The sequence below is a fragment of the Mus caroli genome, unplaced genomic scaffold, assembly GCF_978045245.1.
Source record: "Mus caroli unplaced genomic scaffold, Mus_caroli_1 scaffold_6, whole genome shotgun sequence".
Lineage (NCBI taxonomy): Eukaryota > Metazoa > Chordata > Mammalia > Rodentia > Muridae > Mus > Mus caroli.
In genome coordinates, this window is record NW_028227261.1 from 53,111,067 (window position 1) to 53,130,724 (window position 19,658).

The following is a 19,658-nucleotide window of genomic DNA, read 5'->3' on the forward strand; positions in this document are numbered from 1 at the left end:
CAGTGTTGTCTTGTTTCTAAGATATTATTATCATCCATGAGAGTTAAACAAGCTGTGCCTTAACTTCTTCATCTGCATACGGGGTTCTGTGAACAATGAGGTAGCCCTCAGTAGTGGATCCTTATTATGGTAATTAGGCAGTTTTGCCTGTCTGTCTTCTGCCTGGTAATAGCCTCTTTAAGATTTGTATGACTGGCCCTATTGCAGTCTGTAGAACTTATGTTTCTATTGTATAGTATAGTTACAAAATGCTTTCACGGACATTGCTGTGTGTAACAGACGGAAGAGCCTAATCGTTAATGAAAGATGTTAATTCCAGATGCAGCATCTAGCATGCTGGCCCGGTGGAAAGCTTTTCTCTGCCTCACAAGCATCCACTAAGCCCTGTCAGGCAATTTGCAAATATTTATTAATTGCCCACCAAGCCTTCACTGCTGTCAGTCTGAGCTCTTGAGATTACATGCACAGGAGGCCACGGTTGCCCCAGCTGCTTGCTTAGTTAGGTTCAACTCTTCAGCTCCTGAGATGGTTTTCAAACCAGACACCTCTTGATGGTCTCCCTACAGGACATTTTGGAGCACTGCTCACCTGCAGCTCGCAAAACAACTCATAGGCCTTTCACTACACGGGGGGGGGGGGGGGGGGGGGGCTGTTGCCTCACTGGCCTCAGCCCTCCCTCCACAGTCCTTCCTCTAGCTAGAAAGCTGGGCAGAGCAGCCTTCTCCCGTGCACACCCTTCAGCCGACCTAGTCTTTTTACTTCAGCTGAACCTCCTCCAATAGGCCGTTCACCCAGCCTCGCCAGGCTTTCTAAAGTGCTGTACAAGCCTCTCTAGTGTTGTCTTTATTTCTGAAGGTGTTAATGCTACTAATTGTCTTATATATCCTTTAGGTTTATGAAGGTACAGAAAGTGTCTTATTTATTCACAAACTGTTTACATTTAAGTACATACTCACTAAAAGAAAGAGTGAACATGTTAATAGCTGGAAGGTAGGCATGTCATTGATTAATACACGTATCTAGGGCCTTGTTTAGTTTAAATCCTATGTCTTTGGATTGGATTCCCATCTGAATTTCTAGGGTACAAGCCTGGCTTCTTATTCCATGTCCCATGCTTTCATCTTTATCTGCATAAACAAAGCAGAACAAAACCGTGTCCCTACCACACCGAGGCTGTGGAGACTAAATGAATGGACATATGTAAAGTACTTTAGCATATGGCATACATACCGGCAATGTTTCATCAGTGTATGGTTTTACTTACAGATAATTTAGACCATAAGGGAGATCCCATGTCTTAACAGTCATGGCAATCAACTGAAACAGCTGTGGCTCTAACTTGAGTCTTTGATATCCCATTGTACTTTTTGGCCCTCCATCAATAAACAGGTCTTAAATTTAAGTGGCCTAACATTTTTACTTTTTATCCTGGATTTTAGGTGCTATTTCCCTCTAGAACATACATATGCCTTTGTATCTGGTAGCTTCTGAAAGGTCCCTGGTTGAGCCTTTGCACATGGGATGATCAGATGAGAAAAATAAGGCTCCCCCCTCCCTGTGGTTTCGCAGGTGGGCTTTGAATCTCATTGTGGAGAGAGCAAATTTCTGCCATAGTTTTCTGGAAGAAAAACTGCCCCTTCTAATTTCCAGTAATTTGTGTTTCCACTGAGAAACCTGAACTAAAATATGTGAAGGCATTTGTTTAGAAATGATTCCAGCCCAGGAATGGAGCAGAGCCCAACAGATCGCCACATTCAGGAACACAGCTGCACTGGCCTTTGGGGAGCCAAGAAAACTTAGTTCTCTCTTACTAGAAAGCATTATTGCAATCTAGTCTTTGTTGATAAAAGTTGAAGCCATTTTACATCCCCCCATTCACATTTGTTTTGTTTTGTTTTTACTCATTCACCTACTCTCACCTAATCTACAAGTAATTTCCATCTATTCTACTGAGCCAATCCATGTAAGTAACATTTCAAAGCCAACATTTTCCTAGTGCTAGGATTTAATGCGGCAGAATTATGCACAGTTTTCCACTTTTTAAAATGAGTCTGTATTTGTAACTCCTCTATACTAGATTGGAAGGGCTCCCGAGGAAAAGCCATTCTGTAGACATCCCAGCAGCCTTTGCATCAGGATACCTGGAGTTGCCATGACCCCTGTTCTTGGATCTATTGGCAGAGGCAGGAGCATTGGAAAAAGGAGAGGCTACTGTCACTGTATTGATTTCAATTCTTCCTGTACAGGGATAATTAGGAGAAAGGGAGTTAAAGAGCCTCACTTCACCGGGCTGGAGAGATGGCTTAGCAGTTGAGAGCACTGGCTGCTTTTCCAGAGGACCTTGGTTTGATTCCCATCACCTACAGGATGCCTTGTTCCAGGGATGCTATGCCCTCTTCTGGCCTCTGCAGACACTAAACATGTGTGGTATGTAGCTATGCATCCAGGCAAATACCCATGCATATAAAATAAAAATTAAAAATGTTGAAATACTTTAAAAACTAAAATAATTTATTTTAAAAATAAAGGATACAATGGAATTAGATAAAGGAAAATGTATATTCCTAAAATGGGATTTTTTTTTAAAAAAAAGAATATCACTTTAGTTTAGATGCAAACACCAGTGTCAAAATGAATTTTCCAATGTGGCTCTGACAAAGTATACTACCAGAAGAAACTGAATATTATTTAAACTCTACAGTCTCTCATATGGAGAAGAATAAATTCTTAACTGGAAAACATAAAAGTTCTTGCAGTTATGTTGAAATATTTTCAAAACAAAACTTTTGGTCCTCATTCTTCAGGAAGATTTTAATGTATCCTGATATCAATATTCTGAATAAGGACAGATATTAGCACCTGTACTTTCCTGGGAAGGGACATGCTTTCCCTACTTTTAATAATCTTACATTTTTAAAAGATTTATTTATTATTATACATAAGTACACTGTAGAGGGCGTCATATCTCATTATGGGTGGTTGTGAGCCACCTTGTAGTTGCTGGGATTTGAATTCAGGACCTTCAGAAGAGCAGTCAGTGCTTTTACCTGCTAAGCCATCTCGCCAGCCTAATCTTATCTTTAAAGAGGGAATTCACTCAATGGAAAGAGTGCTTTCTCTGCAAATGAAGAAGTAGGTTTTAGTCCCCAGCATCAACATAAAAACTAGGCATGACTGAGTGTGTCTCTAACCCAAGCATTGATGGGTAGGCATGTGCAGATCTCCAGAGCTCACTAGCCAGCAAGGCTACCTCAAACTCTGACTGTCTCAAAGCAAAATGACAGAGAACAACAGTAAAGACAAACTCCTGAATCCTGCTCTGGCCTCCACATAGTCACCTGCCTGCTCATGTGCATATCACACACACACACACAGAGTCACCCACATACTCATGTGCATCACACACACACACACACATGCACACACACATACACTGTCACCCACATACCTATGTACATCACACACAGACACATACACATAGTTATCCATACACCCATGTGCATGCAACACAGACACACACACACACACCACACTATTGGGGACTACTAGAAATAAGAAAGTTGAAAAGAACGATGCTAGATAATTTTCACACACAATTCTTGCTTGTCCAGAACCAAAGTTGGCACTATAGTAGGGACATAAAGGCAATAGTAAAGGTATGGGAATGCTTAAGTGGTCCATGAAATCATAAAGAGATAACACAAGTGGCAGGAATGCTGGGTGCAGAGATATTCACAACTGTAGTTTCATAAGCCAGAGTCAGAACTGGCTTGTAAGTTTTCAATTATCTTCAAGTTTAAACTCTCAGTATCATTTTTATTCCACATAAGGAAATGGGAGAGTTTAGCCTAGGGTTTTATTAGCCTCTTCTATAAAGGCTGCATGAGCTGGAGCTCTTTGTGGAGTCTCAAATGAGCTTGGGAACTAGTAGAGTAAAAATTAATCGAGGAAATACATGTATTCCAAAGCTAGCCTTTTGTTTGTAAAATGACCTGAGACAGCATGTGTGCTTACTTTGAGTTCACTGCATTTCCCTTGCTCTCCCATGATAAAATCCAGACTACGTAGGCTTGGCAGTGTCTATGGTTTGGATGTTAGGCTAACAGATAGCATAAGTAAAGGAACCTGGCCTACAGCACACTCACATTCAATGTGAGTTGAATCCTGTGCTGCAGAGTTTAGTGTGCCCCTCTTAACATCGCCATTTAGTGCAGTTCCTTTCAGAGCACACAGACTTTTGAGGAATGAGATCTGGTTGTAACCCATCTGTGATTTTTCACATTATTTTGCTCATTAAAAAAAAAAAAAAAAAAAAAAACCTGCAGCTTGGCATACTGCAAAGTGTATAGCAGAGTCAATAGATCTTTTTACAAGAAAGTAAAAAAATGTGGATTTTGGCCCACTCATGATTGGAATGTTTTATAACTAAATACTACCTTAAAAACAGATTTATCCTCTTCCGGTCAGAAAAGCACCGGGGCACCTAGGGCGCAGGGTCGGCTGACACTCGCCAGATACCCACAACACCCGCCACAGGATCTTAAGACTTCTGGTGAGTGGAACACAGCTTCTGCTCCAATCCAATTGCACGCGGGACCTGAGACTGCATTAGTTAGGGAAGCAGAAACCGGCCTGAGTAGGGCCACAGGCCTCATCCGGCCGGATCAGCACAGGGGTAGCTTGAGCGCAGGGTCGCCTGACACCCGCCAGCTACCCACGACCCCCGCCACAGGATTTTGAAACTGCTGGTGAGTGGAACACAGCTTCTGCTCCAGTCCAATCACGCGGGACCTGAGACTGCTTTGGTTGGGGAGGCAGAAATCCGGCCTACGTAGGGCCACAAGCCTCTTCCGGTCAGAAAAGCACCAGGATAGGTAGGGCGCAGGGTCGGCTGACACTCGCCAGATACCCACAACACCCGCCACAGGATCTTAAGACTTCTGGTGAGTGGAACACAGCTTCTGCTCCAATCCAATTGCACGCGGGACCAGAGACTGCATTAGTTAGGGAAGCAGAAAACCGGCCTGAGTAGGACCACAGGCCTCTTCCGGCTGGACCAGCACCGGGGTACCGCCAGCTACCCACGACCCCCGCCGCAGGATTTTGAGACTGCTGGTGAGAGGAACACAGCTTCTGCTCCAATCTTTAAACAGTGAAAACGATAACAACTAACCCCAGAGATTACCAGATGGCGAAAGGTAAACGTAATAATCTTACTAACAGAAACCAAGACCACTCACCATCATCAGAACCCAGCACCCCCACTTCGCCCAGTCCAGGGCACCCCAACACACCGGAAAAGCTAGACACGGATCTAAAAGCATATCTCATGATGATGGTAGAGGACATCAAGAAGGACTTTAATAACTCACTTAAAGAATTACAGGAGAACATGGCTAAAGAGTTACAAGTCCTTAAAGAAAAACAGGATAACACAAGCAAACAGGTAGAAGTCCTTAAAGAAAAACAGGATAACACAATCAAACAGGTAGAAGTCCTTAAAGAAAAACAGGAAAACACATCCAAACAGATGATGGAAATGAACAAAACCATACTAGACCTAAAAAGGGAAGTAGACACAATAAAGAAAACCCAAAATGAGGCAACACTGGAGATAGAAACCCTAGGAAAGAAATCTGGAACCATAGATACCAGCATCAGCAACAGAATACAAGAGATGGAAGAGAGAATCTCAGGTGCAGAAGATTCCATAGAGAACATCAGCACAACAATCAAGGAAAATGTAAAATGCAAAAAGATCCTAACTCAAAACATCCAAGAAATACAGGACACAATGAGAAGACCAAACCTACGGATAATAGGAGTGGATGAGAATGAAGATTTTCAACTCAAAGGACCAGCAAACATCTTCAACAAAATTATAGAAGAAAACTTCCCAAATCTAAAGAAAGAGATGCCCATGAACATACAAGAAGCCTACAGAACTCCAAATAGACTGGACCAGAAAAGAAATACCTCCCGACACATAATAATCAGAACAACAAATGCTCTAAATAAAGATAGAATACTAAAAGCAGTAAGAGAAAAAGGCCAAGTAACATATAAAGGCAAGCCTATCAGAATTACACCAGATTTTTCACCAGAGACTATGAAAGCCAGAAGATCCTGGACGGATGTTATACAGACACTAAAAGAACACAAATTCCAGCCCAGGCTACTATACCCAGCCAAACTCTCAATTAACATAGATGGAGAAACCAAAGTATTCCACGACAAAACCAAATTCACATATTATCTCTCCACGAATCCAGCCCTTCAAAGGATAATAACAGAAAAAAACCAATACAAGGACAGGAACCACGCCCTAGAAACAACAAGAAGGTAATCCCTCAACAAACCTAAAAGAAGACAGCCACAAGAACAGAATGCCAACTTTAACAACAAAAATAACAGGAAACAACAATTACTTTTCCTTAATATCTCTTAATATCAATGGACTCAACTCCCCGATAAAAAGACATAGACTAACAAACTGGCTACACAAACAAGACCCAACATTTTGCTGCTTACAGGAAACTCATCTCAGAGAAAAAGATAGACACTACCTCAGAATGAAAGGCTGGAAAACAATTTTCCAAGCAAATGGTATGAAGAAACAAGCTGGAGTAGCCATTCTAATATCTGATAAGATTGACTTCCAACCCAAAGTCATTAAAAAAGACAGGGAGGGACACTATATACTCATCAAAGGTAAAATCCTCCAAGAGGAAATATCAATCCTGAATATCTATGCTCCAAATACAAAGGCAGCCACATTCATTAAAGAAACTTTAGTAAATCTCAAAGCACACATTGCACCTCATACAATAATAGTGGGAGACTTCAACACACCACTTTCACCAATGGACAGATCATGGAAACAGAAACTAAACAGGGACACAGAGAAACTAAGAGAAATTATGAATCAAATGGATCTGGCAGATATCTACAGAACATTCTATCCTAAAACAAAAGGATATACCTTCTTCTCAGCACCTCATGGCACCTTCTCCAAAATTGACCACATAATTGGTCACAAAACAGGCCTCAACAGATACAAAAATATTGAAATTGTCCCATGCATCCTATCAGATCACCATGGACTAAAGCTGATCTTCAATAACAAAATAAATAATAGAAAGCCAACCTTCACGTGGAAACTGAACAACACTCTTCTCAATGATACCTTGGTCAAGGAAGGAATAAAGAAAGAAATTAAGGACTTTTTAGAGTTCAATGAAAATGAAGCCACAACATACCCAAACTTATGGGACGCAATGAAAGCATTTCTAAGAGGAAAACTCATAGCTCTGAGTGCCTCCAAAAGGAAACTAGAGAGAGCACACATTAGCAGCTTGACAACACACCTAAAAGCACTAGAACAAAAGGAAGCAAATTCACCCAAGAGGAGTAGACGGCAGGAAATAATCAAACTCAGGGGTGAAATCAACCAAGTGGAAACAAGAAAAACTATTCAAAGAATCAACCAATCAAGGAGCTGGTTCTTTGAGAAAATCAACAAGATAGATAAACCCTTAGCCAGACTCACTAGAGGGCACAGGGAAAGCATCCTAATTAACAAAATCAGAAATGAAAAAGGAGACATAACAACAGATCCTGAAGACATCCAAAACACCATCATATCCTTCTACCAAAGGCTATACTCAACAAAACTGGAGAACCTGGATGAAATGGAGAAGTTCCTAGACAGATACCAGGTACCAAAGTTGAATCAAGATCAGGTTAATGATCTAAACAGCCCTATATCCCCCAAAGAAATAGAAGCAGTCATTAATAGTCTCCCAACTAAAAAAAGCCCAGGACCAGATGGGTTTAGTGCAGAGTTCTATCAGACCTTCAAAGAAGATCTAATCCCAGTTCTTCACAAACTATTCCACAAAATAGAAACAGAAGGTACTCTACCCAACTCATTCTATGAAGCCACAATTACTCTGATACCTAAACCACAAAAAGACCCAACAAAGATAGAAAACTTCAGACCAATATCCCTTATGAATATTGATGCAAAAATCCTCAATAAAGTTCTTGCTAACTGAAACCAAGAACACATCAAAACAATCATCCATCCTGACCAAGTAGGTTTCATCCCAGGGATGCAGGGATGGTTCAATATACGGAAATCCATCAACATAATCCAGTATATAAACAAACTCAAAGACAAAAACCACATGGTCATCTCGTTAGATGCGGAAAAAGCATTTGACAAGATCCAACACCCATTCATGATAAAAGTCTTGGAAAGATCAGGAATTCAAGGCCCATACCTAAACATGATAAAAGCAATCTACAGCAAACCAGTAGCCAACATCAAAGTAAATGGTGAGAAGCTTGAAGCAATCCCTCTAAAATCAGGGACTATACAAGGCTGTCCACTTTCTCCATACCTATTCAACATTGTACTTGAAGTCCTAGCCAGAGCAATTCGACAACAAAAGGAGATCAAAGGGATACAAATTGGAAAAGATGAAGTCAAAATATCACTTTTTGCAGATGATATGATAGTATATATAAGTGACCCTAAAAATTCCACCAGAGAACTCCTAAGCCTGATAAACAGCTTCGGTGAAGTAGCTGGATATAAAATTAACTCAAACAAATCAATGGCCTTTCTCTACACAAAGAATAAACAGGCTGAGAAAGAAATTAGGGAAACATCACCCTTCTCAATAGTCACAAATAATATAAAATATCTTGGCGTGACTCTAACTAAGGAAGTGAAAGATCTGTATAATAAAAACTTCAAGTCTCTGAAGAAAGAAATTGTAGAAGATTTCAGAAGATGGAAAGATCTCCCATGCTCATGGATTGGCAGGATCAACATTGTAAAAATGGCTATCTTGCCAAAAGCAATCTACAGATTCAATGCAATCCCCATCAAAATTCCAAATCAATTCTTCAACGAATTAGAAAGTGCAATCTGCAAATTCATCTGGAATAACAAAAAACCTAGGATAGCAAAAACTCTTCTCAAGGATAAAAGAACCTCTGGTGGAATCACCATGCCGGACCTAAAGCTCTACTACAGAGCAATTGTGATAAAAACTGCATGGTACTGGTATAGTGACAGGCAAATAGACCAATGGAATAGAATTGAAGACCCAGAAATGAACCCACACACCTATGGTCACTTGATCTTCGACAAGGGAGCTAAAAACATCCGATGGAAGAAAGACAGCATTTTCAACAAATGGTGCTGGCACAACTGGTTGTTAACATGTAGAAGAATGCGAATCGATCCATTCCTATCTCCTTGTACTAAGGTCAAGTCTAAGTGGATCAAGGAACTTCACATAAAACCAGAGACACTGAAACTTATAGAGGAGAAAGTGGGGAAAAGCCTTGAAGATATGGGCACAGGGGAAAAATTCCTGAATAGAACAGTAATGGCTTGTGCTGTAAGATCGAGAATTGACAAGTGGGACCTCATGAAACTACAAAGCTTCTGCAAGGCTAAAGACACCATCAATAAGACAAAAAAACCACCAACAGATTGGGAAAGGATCTTCACCTATCCTAAATCAGATAAGGGACTAATATCCAATATATATAAAGAACTCAAGAAGGTGGACTCCAGAAAGTCAAATAACCCCATTAAAAAATGGGGCTCAGAACTGAACAAAGAATTCTCACCTGAGGAATACCGAATGGCAGAGAAACACCTGAAAAAATGTTCAACATCCTTAATCATCAGGGAAATGCAAATCAAAACAACCCTGAGATTCCACCTCACACCAGTCAGAATGGCTAAGATCAAAAATTCAGGTGACAGCAGATGCTGGCGAGGATGTGGAGAAAGAGGAACACTCCTCCATTGTTGGTGGGATTGCAAGCTTGTACAACCACTCTGGAAATCAGTCTGGCGGTTCCTCAGAAAATTGGACATAGTACTACCAGAGGATCCAGCAATACCTCTCCTGGGCATATATCCAGAAGATGTCCCAACCGGTAAAAAGGACACATGCTCCACTATGTTCATAGCAGCCCTATTTATAATAGCCAGAAGCTGGAAAGAACCCAGATGTCCCTCAACAGAGGAATGGATACAGAAATTATGGTACATTTACACAATGGAGTACTACTCAGCTATTAAAAAGAATGAATTTATGAAATTCCTAGCCAAATGGATGGACCTGGAGGGCATCATCTTGAGTGAAGTAACACAATCACAAAAGAACTCACATAATATATATTCACTGATAAGTGGATATTAACCCAAAACTTAGGATACCCAAGATATAAAATACAATTTGCTAAACGCATGAAACTCAAGAAGAATGAAGACCAAAGTGTGGACACTGTGCACCTTCTTAGAATTGGGAACAAAACACCCAGGGAAGGAGTTACAGAGACAAAGTTCGTAGCTGTGATGAAAGGATGGACCATTTAGAGACTGCCGTATCCAGGGATCCATCCCATAATCAGCTTCTAAACGCTGACACCATTGCATACACTAGCAAGATTTTGCTGAAAGGACCCAAATATAGCTGTCTCTTGTGAGATGATGCCGGGGCCTAGCAAACACAGGAGTGGATGTTCACAGTCAGCTATTGGATGTATCACAGGGCTCCCAATGGAGAAGCTAGAGAAAGTACCCAAGGAGCTAAAGGGATCTGCAACCCTATTATTGGAACAACATGATGTACTAACCAGAACCCCGGAGCTCTTGTCTCTAGCTGCATATGTATCGAAAGATGGCCTAGTCGGCCATCAATGGAAAGAGAGGCCCATTGGACTTGCAAACTTTATATGCCCCAATATAGGGGAATGCCAGGGCCAAAAGAATGGGAATGGGTGGGCAGGGAAGTGGGGGGTGCTATGGGGGACTTTTGGGATAGCATTGGAAATGTAATTGAGGAAAATATGTAATAAAAATATTAAAAATCAAAAAAAAAAGAGTTCAACATTCAAGATTTTGCTGAAAGGACCCAGATATAGCTGTCTCTTGTGAGACAATGCCGGGGCCTAGCAAACACAGAAGTGGATGCACACAGTCAGCTATTGGATGGATCACAGGGCCCCCAATGGAGGAGCTAGAGAAAGTACCCAAGGAGCTAAAGGGATCTTCAACCCTATAGGTGGAACAACAATATGAACTAACCAGTACCCCCCTGAGCTCTTGACTCTAGCTACATATGTATCAAAAGATGGCCTAGTCAGCCATCATTGGGAAGAGAGGCCCATTGGACTTGCAAACTTTATTTCCCCCTGTACAGGGGAACGCCAGGGCCAAAAAGTGGGAGTGGGTGGGTAGGGGAGTGGTGGGGGGAGTGTATGGGGGACGTTTGGGATAGCATTGGAAATGTAAATGAGGAAAATACCTAATTAAAAAAAGAGAAAAAAGATACTAAACATACTAAAAAAAAAAAACAGATTTATTTGTTTTTGTTTTTCTTACATTCATATAAGTGTTTGCCGGCATGTATATGTGTACACCATACATATGTTTAGCGTCTACAGAGGCCAGAAGAGGATGTTAGATCTCCTAGAACCAGAGTTTCAGAGCAGCCATGGGGGTCCTGGCAACCTAACCTACATCTTCTGCAAGAAGAGCAAACGCTGTTAATAGCCGAGTCAGCTCTCCAGTCGCTAGACTAGAGTACTTGCAATAAAAGTTGCCAGCAGAGGGACTCTGCAAAATGTTTTCCTACTGCCAACTTTAAAACATTCCTTACCCCTTTCACAAGAAGGCGAATGTTTTGGGGTTTCTTTTTAACAGAGGACAAGAACCTAGTGGACTTTTGCAGACTGGAGGTTTTAGGGAGTTACTGATACTTTCATAACATGCAGTGTTAAAAATGATTGTGTGCCCAGAAACCTTTCAAGTCATGGCTTTCAGCAGCCAATTTTATTTGGGTTCAGAAACTTAAGCAAACAGGCACTACAAACCCTTTGTCATTCTTTAAATAAATAAATTTAAAAAAAAACCAGTTATCTGCAATTAGTATGAGCCAATCAAGAAGATTGACTGTGCTTTGGCTGCTCTGTATCTCTCCAGGGAGCCAGGCAGAGGATAAGTATGATGGCGAGGTTTCACAGAAGGGACACAGGCATGTGGCTGGGTGATCCCTTACCTAAATGTCACTGAGCCAAGGCCTGTGAGGGAGGTTAGGAAGCAACCGCCATTTTTGTTCCAGTCCTAGACCTCATACATCCACATACTCAAGTACGATTTGCCAAAGGCGTTAAGGTTTCCAGTCTATAAACAATTTAACAGGTCAGGAAATAAACCCAGTGAACATTCTCAGATAGCAGACAGGAGCTGAACACTGTGCTTGCCATGATTTGTTTTCTTTTACACCATGGGAACCCTGGTCTATATTCTGCAAGTCCTTAAGATGGATGGATGTCTTTGCTACTTCTTCAGTTTCTCTCCTGCCTCCACTGGGATGGCAACGGTTGCTGCTGCTGCTTCAGTAGGGTCAAGGGTGAGGCTCAAACCCAGAGAGGAACCGGAAGAGTTTTACTTACTGCTCACTGGGAAGTGATGAGTTTCTGGACATCGCTTTTGGTGACAAGTCATAGTCGCTGTCGGATCTGTAGAGGAACGACTCCCTGCGCTGGCTGTGCCCAGGAAAGGCGGCATGAAGTACCAGTCCTGACGAAGAGCCGGCTTGAGGGTCCAATGGGCTCCGACCTGGAGAAGGGCCATTTTCCACATCGAAGCTTAGAAGGAAAAACAGGAAAGTCTGGTCAGTTGAGAACTGCACAGGACAGTTCACATATATGGAGAACTTATAGGTGGCAGGCACTGTGTGCCAGGCTCACCCTGCAAAGCCTTGCAGAGAGTTTTAGTCTGTAGCACAGCTCTTGGTTTCAGTCCTTCCTGTTCTGTCCATACAAAGCCAACTCCCGAATACTCTACTCATTACCCAGGTTTACTATTAATAAACAGCAACCCAGAATTTGGACCCAAGGGCAGAGCTTATGACCTCTCCACAGCCTGACCAACTGTCACAGATTCAGAATGGAAAGCAGAAAATAAATAAATAAAGTTGTTGATAATGAGCAACTCCAGAGGGAAGCATCTAGCATAGCTCTAGGTGTCAGACAAAAATATCATGGGAAGGCTTCTTCCTAGCTGGAAGACTTCTTCCTTACATAAATATCAGCCTCATTAAAGAATCCAATTTGCATATTTCTGAATGTTTTGGGAACAAAGTGTTACCCTGAAAACACTGGCTGTCGGATTAGAGAAGCCCAGTCTGATATTTAATATTCATATGTAAATGTAGCCACATAAATTACTTAATTAATCTGATAACACCAAATTACTGTCCCAGGCTGCTGAGCTGAGAAGAATCCCATCACAGGCTGTCACAGCCGAGGGCAGGGAGATTCTGATCAGTATCCCTTACCCAGGGAGGTACCTTCAAGCCCAGTGCTATTTTAGAAGCTTGGTATCTTGAACATAAACAAGAGCTATGCGGTTTTTTGTGTCTTGTTTCTGCCCCAGCTTGCTAGCACTGTAGAGCAGTGTGTCCTTCCCCAGTTTGCTTTAATCATCCCAGATGTTTTTCTTCCCGGATGCACAGCTCCACTTAGCTTCAAATAGACAGAGCCCACCTTGCCCAGTTTCTCTCAGGCACACATTGCCTCCTGCTGTCTCTCACTGCTGAGAGACTGTGGGAGAGGTATGGGTAGTGGGGATGGTCTTTTATCTAGTTCAGTTTCCCTTATGTTTATCCAGATGCCATGATCCTCTGAGAAATCCTAATCTGCTCTCTCTGTCTCTCTCTGTGTCTCTCTCTGTCTCTCTCTCTCTCTCTGTCTCTGTCTCTCTCTCTGTTGCTTTTGCTTATACTTCTTAAATTTACAAGGTACTTTCTGGTATATAATTTCATTAAGCCACACACACACTGCAAGCTTTATAATATGACTCCATTACATTGGAGGTAAATAAGACAGAGAAAACCAAACATCAATATCTTGTTTAAGGAAACATGCTGGTTTCCCTGAACTCATTGAGATGGAGGGGATACATCCTAAGACCCTAAGCAGCTGTCTGAAAAAAACAGATGCTAGCAGCTCCATGCATGCTGTTTCTTCCTATATAGACACACTGGTGATAAAGTTTGTAAATCAGTCGCAGCAAGAGATTCACATCAACTATGACCAAGACAATTCTTAACTATACTGGAGAAATGGAGACATAGCCCTGTGGATATACATTCTTTATGTGAAAACCCAGAGATCAGACTCTGGAGCTGAAGCACCTCTGTGAAAAAATAAGTGCAGGGTCACAGCTGTAATTCCAGCACCGGAAGTACAGAAGCAAATCCCGAAAGCTCACTGGCCAGCTAGTCAACACATATCAGTGAAGCCCAGGTTTGCAGACAGACCCAGTGCTGAGAAATAAAGCAGAGAGTTCTTAAGGAAGCCATTTAATGTGAATCTCTGTCTTGCACAAGCATGTGTACACATGTACACACACACACACACACACACACACACACACACACACACACATGAATTTATTGAGATGAGAAATACTGTGATAAATGCTATTTAAAACTCATGAACTGTTTCTTTCTAGACTTTTCCATTGCATAGTGTTGAGCCATCTTTGATGATGGGCAGCGGAAAGCATACAAAGACCACGGATGAGGGAGAGCTAAGCTAGTTGTTGATGGAACCCTGGAAGGCGCCTTTTCCCACTCCATATATTTACAGCCGTTCTCACCCTCAGTTACACAATGGCATGCTGGGTAATGGAATGCCATTTCTTTTCTACCAAAAGTTGTTTTTGGTATGTAAGAGTCAGTCTATGGCCACTCTTGAATGATTCTCCAGGGACACAAAGTACCTTCTTGAAAAAGCCAAAAGGAGGCAGCAGACTGCCTTGAACTCTGGCTTCCCTTGGAACCAGATGAGGGAGTATGGTGCCACCCTAGAGACTGTTGATCAAAGCTGCTTTCAGACTCCATACAAAGGCTGATAGAAAGCAGCACTTGAGGAGCCCTAGGCAAAGGGCCAAGCAGGTGCTGCAGCCACTTACTATGTGCTCCATAGATGGATCTTCTCAGAAGCCCAGTGGTCTGGGATGGGCACCTTCCCAATGCTGCAGGCAGGTATGTAATCCTTTGGACTCACATTCTTGCCAGCCTTCCTGGCGTGTACTTCAGAACAAGTGGAAGTATAATGAAGCACATTGCACACCTGCCTTGAGTGAGATCTCTACTAGCTGCTGAGAAACTAAACAGTTATTTTGTAAAGAAGGATTCTTGGTGACATGCAAATCTTTTATGTCCTGATTCTTTCTGTGAAGTCTTCATATATACATATTATGTCTCTATCTCTGTGTATATATACATATATATATGTATATTATTTATTTGTATGTGTATGGGTATTAGCCTGTTCATATGTCTTGCATTACATGCATGGCCCTTCCCCTGGAGGCCAGAAGAGAGCAGAGTTACAGATGGGTAAAAGCTACCTTGTGGGTGCTGGGAATCAAGCTTGGGATCTTTGAAAGGGTAGCTGGCACTCTTAAGCACTGAGCCATCTCTCCAACCTTCTGAATTCTTCTTAATGGCAAAGAGGGCAGGTTCTTAAATGGTGAAACTGGGGTCAGCCAAAGCCTACAAGTGAACTTCTAAATTCTATGTAAAACGGTATCATTATTATTCATTTTGGTGTACATCTTCATAGCCTTTCCATAGTAAACCAGCAGAATACTTTAAAGAGTGGCCATACAGCCACCGTCTTAAACTCCAGCATGGGCAAGACCAAAAGGTGAGTGTTTGGGATGCCAGGCAGTCTGTAGCTTGAGTGCTTTGGTCAGTGCTCATGTGATGCCACTCACTGTTATGACTATCAATGCTCTCTGTACTTACATCAGCATCTGGCCAAGTATACCAACCCTTAAGACTTTTTTCCATGAGTTTTCTAGTAGGGCTCATTTGTCTTCCTGATATCAGCCTTCCTGTATGCAGAGGCTACGTTCACAAAACAGTAGCAGAAGAAAGTGAGGCTGGGGGAAGGGTGCTCTGCCACACTTACGAAGCACGTGGGCCCAGATGAGCTGACACTAGATCCCTCCCCACACAAACTCTTTCCTCTTTGGTTTTCTTTTCTTTTTCTCCTTTACCCTGTAACCCCGTAGCCTTAACTCAAAAGGGAGGGAGCTTGCTGGAATTCAGAAGAAGCCAGGAAGAGATCTCAGTGGCAGAGAAGAAGTTTCAGTGAGACAAACGGCCTTTCACATTCCCTGGGGCACTGTTTCAAAGCAACCAGCACAGATGTACGGCTTCGGAACAAACGTGAATCACCAACCAGACACCAGCCCCAGTCACAGCAAAAATTAGTGGGCAGACATCACAATACATCCCACAGATCAAGGGAGTAAGGGGACAGAGTTGACCAAGAGAAAGACTGAAGGGGGCCTTAACAAGTGAAATGAATATACCATACAAACCAGAATACAATCAGGAAGAAAAGGGAACCCGCAATGGCAGAAACAAACACATAAACAGTGTCATTTATCTAGGGCATTTCCTGTCTCTGCCTTGATCAGGACACACATTTCAAGTTTAGGCTTCTTTATATTCAAACATTAGATAAGCAGTACAAGAAAGCTCTATAAAACATAGGTAGAAGAAGAAAAGTGCCATTGCTAGTAGTTCAGTATTTTCTATCCACGTGTATGTATGTATGTGTATATATACATATATGTATACACACAATGTGTCTATATTGTGTATGTGGATGAGTGAATGGTGTGCATGTATGTGTTGGGGGGGGGAGGGTTACCCACCATCACATGCATGCAGAAGCCAGAGGTCAATGGCAGATGTCTTTCTTGGTTGTTCTCTATTTACCAGGGTACTTGCTGACTGGATGAGCTCCAGGGCTCTCTGCCTGTCTCTACCCCTACCTCTACTCTAACGATGCACTTACAGACACATACTGTTTCTTCACCAAGGTTTTACATTGGTTCTGAGGCTCCAAACTCAGGTCCGTATCCCTCCACGGCAAGCAATCTACAAGCTGAGCTCTCTTCCCAGCCCCATATTTTTCGTATTGATTTGAATATAGATTTAAAGAAGCTTTTACCATTCACTGTGGCTTCTAGAATTACAGCTTCCCACGTACTACTGAATTGTTTATCTAGCAGCTATACCACAATTTTCAGAGCCATTCTCTTACGTTTGGTGACTGTCTTTGTGATTCCAGGTAGTACTGGTGCTGGTGTAGTAAGGTTGAGCATCTACCATTTGTGAAGTTACATTGACATTTCAGGTGAATTTGGAGGATGCAGCATATACATTTCTGACTTTGTGAGTAGCCATATGCTTGTATGGAAGAGGTTGTTCATGTCCAACAGGAGGACTGGTTAAAGACACCTTCCTTCCAGGACAAGAGACCTATCCTAGCAGGCTTGCTCACCCATCTCCAGAGCATTGTATGCACTCTCTCTACTTGGTTGGGCCTGCTTCTCCTGGCCCCATTGGCATCCCTACACAGCCAAGGGAATTTTATCTAATATCTCAAGCTCTAACAGCTGTTTTCTGCTTAGCGGGAGATCTCTGCTGCTTGGGCAATGGTGACATTCCTGGAACTGGCAGCCTTTCCCACTGCTGCCTCTAGTTCAAGGCTCTCTTCTAACATCATCTTGGATCACCTTTTCCAGGGATCCACACTGATGGCCGCCTCTCCTCTGTGCTCCCTCACAGTTCTTTATGTAGAACAATTGTTTGTGCTGTTCCCAAGAGCTCAATTCTAGAAACACTCATCCCCTTCCAAACCCCAAAGATGTGGGTGCTTAGGTCCCTTTTATGAAATGGCTTAGTATTGACATGTAATCTCCACAGCTCCTCCTGTGTAACTCCAATCATTTTAGGGCTTATGTATAATATAAATGCAACACAAATTTTAGATACACAGTCAATACACTCCATTCTTTAAGGCACAGTAAGAAAATATAGTCTGTACATATTTGTTGCAGATACATATTTCCCCAACTGTTTTCTAGCCACAATTGACTACATCCTCAAACCCATGGATATGCTGGACTAACTATAGCATGAGAGAACCTGAAGGTCTCTGTTTAATTCTCCATTTATTTAAATGCTTCCCAATGCATTGTCATAGTCAAGAGAGGCAATATTACCTGTTTTTGTGTCCCAGATATTTGGGTCAGAATCTTGCAAATAACAGATCCTTTGGGGGAAAAATGTTTCCTGAACCAATTAAAGATTACTGGCATCCACTGAAGCATGTTTCTCCTGGCCTCTTTCTCCTTCTCACTCCCTACCCTTACTTCCGACATCTTTAGCATTGACTTCTGTTGTTGCCTTCAAATGGATCCATAAAGAATGTGACTTTCCTTGATCAGTCTGATGTGGTAATGATGTAAGAATAAAATCTGAAAGAATGACAATTGTGTTTTCCCTAAAACAAGCTTGTGGAGTACCACACTACCAGCTTCAGTAGGCTTTGTGCTAAAGCAGGGTCATCATCTGCCTCACACCTCCTCTGACAGTGTCGCCTCTCATCCCTTGGAATCTTTGCTAAGCCAACTTTGGGCTGGTGACAAGAAGGAGCCAGCAGATGGCAGAAGGCACCACTGTTTCTCATGGTTTCCTGGCCTCTAATTTAAGCCCTTGAAGGAAGATGAGAAATCAAACTTCCTGAGCCTGGAAGGAAAAAAAAATCAGAGATAAAGAAGAGAAGTGCAAGGTGTGCATGAAGCCTTTGATTAAACCAGGAGCAGCTCTGCCTTCAGGAATTCAAGCTGAACTGGGAGGCCACTGAATGGCCTTGCCATTGTCCCTAGGGGGATGCTGTCCTGACTCCCAATTACCTGCACAAACCTGCTGTCTGTAATGAAGAGCCATAAAGCAGAGTCCTAGGGATAGGTCAGCTCTGATTCAGTGGAAACGTTCTCTAGCTGAGTTCCTTTGACTGACTCTAACACATCTTCCCACTGGAAAGACAAACTCTACGAAAAAAGATTTAAGCACTCGGGTCAGCAGAGCTGCACACTGCCCTGGGGACTGAGCTCCGCTTTTCCTTCTGCTCTCTTTTTTAAAGCAACTCACCGAGCGTCATCTGCATCATTTAATCCTCACAGTTTGCTAGGCTGATTCCTTGTGACCTATTTGAAAGAGGGAAAGAACGAAGACTCTAAAGTATACAACTTCATTTGAAGTGACCTCTTTTTTTTTATTATACTGTTATATAATCTGTGCCCTAGGCCCTTTCCTCCACAAGGCATTTTTGTCTCAGAGTTTGTCATGTTGGACTGTCTTCCTGGGCTTAGTGATCTTTCTTTCTCCAGACCACAGCCTCCTAGAAGCAAGACTTATGCCTTAATTCCTTTCTGTATTTCTAGAGCCTGGAGCTGACTCTCATATCAGAACACACATACATGGTTGTTGGATGAATGCAAGAATCCCACAGTTGACATCTCTTATCTGACAGGCCGATCCACTTGGGTCAAAATGTTTGTCAGTCAAAGACCGCAGTGGAGTACTTGAGTCGAGCTGATCTAATCCTCTGACATTAACCTTCCTTCCCCATCCTCCCCACAACACCCTGAGAAAGCCACCCTAGGAGCGCCAGTGTCTAGAGTTTCTACAGAGATTATATACATGTGGGAATGTTGTTCACACACACACACACACAAAAAACAG

The 19,658-nt window shown here is 42.3% G+C and overlaps 1 protein-coding gene across 8 annotated transcripts in view; it reads right to left on the reverse strand.

Moving 5' to 3' along the window:
• Pde4b (phosphodiesterase 4B) overlaps nt 1-19,658 on the reverse strand; it is a 553,986-nt gene that overhangs the window by 120,386 nt on the left and 413,942 nt on the right. For 7 of the 8 annotated variants that reach the window (XM_021159265.3, XM_029475816.2, XM_085839158.1 and 4 more), the window contains one exon: nt 12,490-12,684. In XM_021159265.3, coding sequence (XP_021014924.1) covers nt 12,490-12,684 — 195 coding nt within the window. Of the gene's footprint in view, nt 1-12,489; nt 12,685-12,786; nt 12,867-19,658 lie in introns of those variants that run through there. The other variant, XM_029475820.2, reaches the window with a different exon arrangement.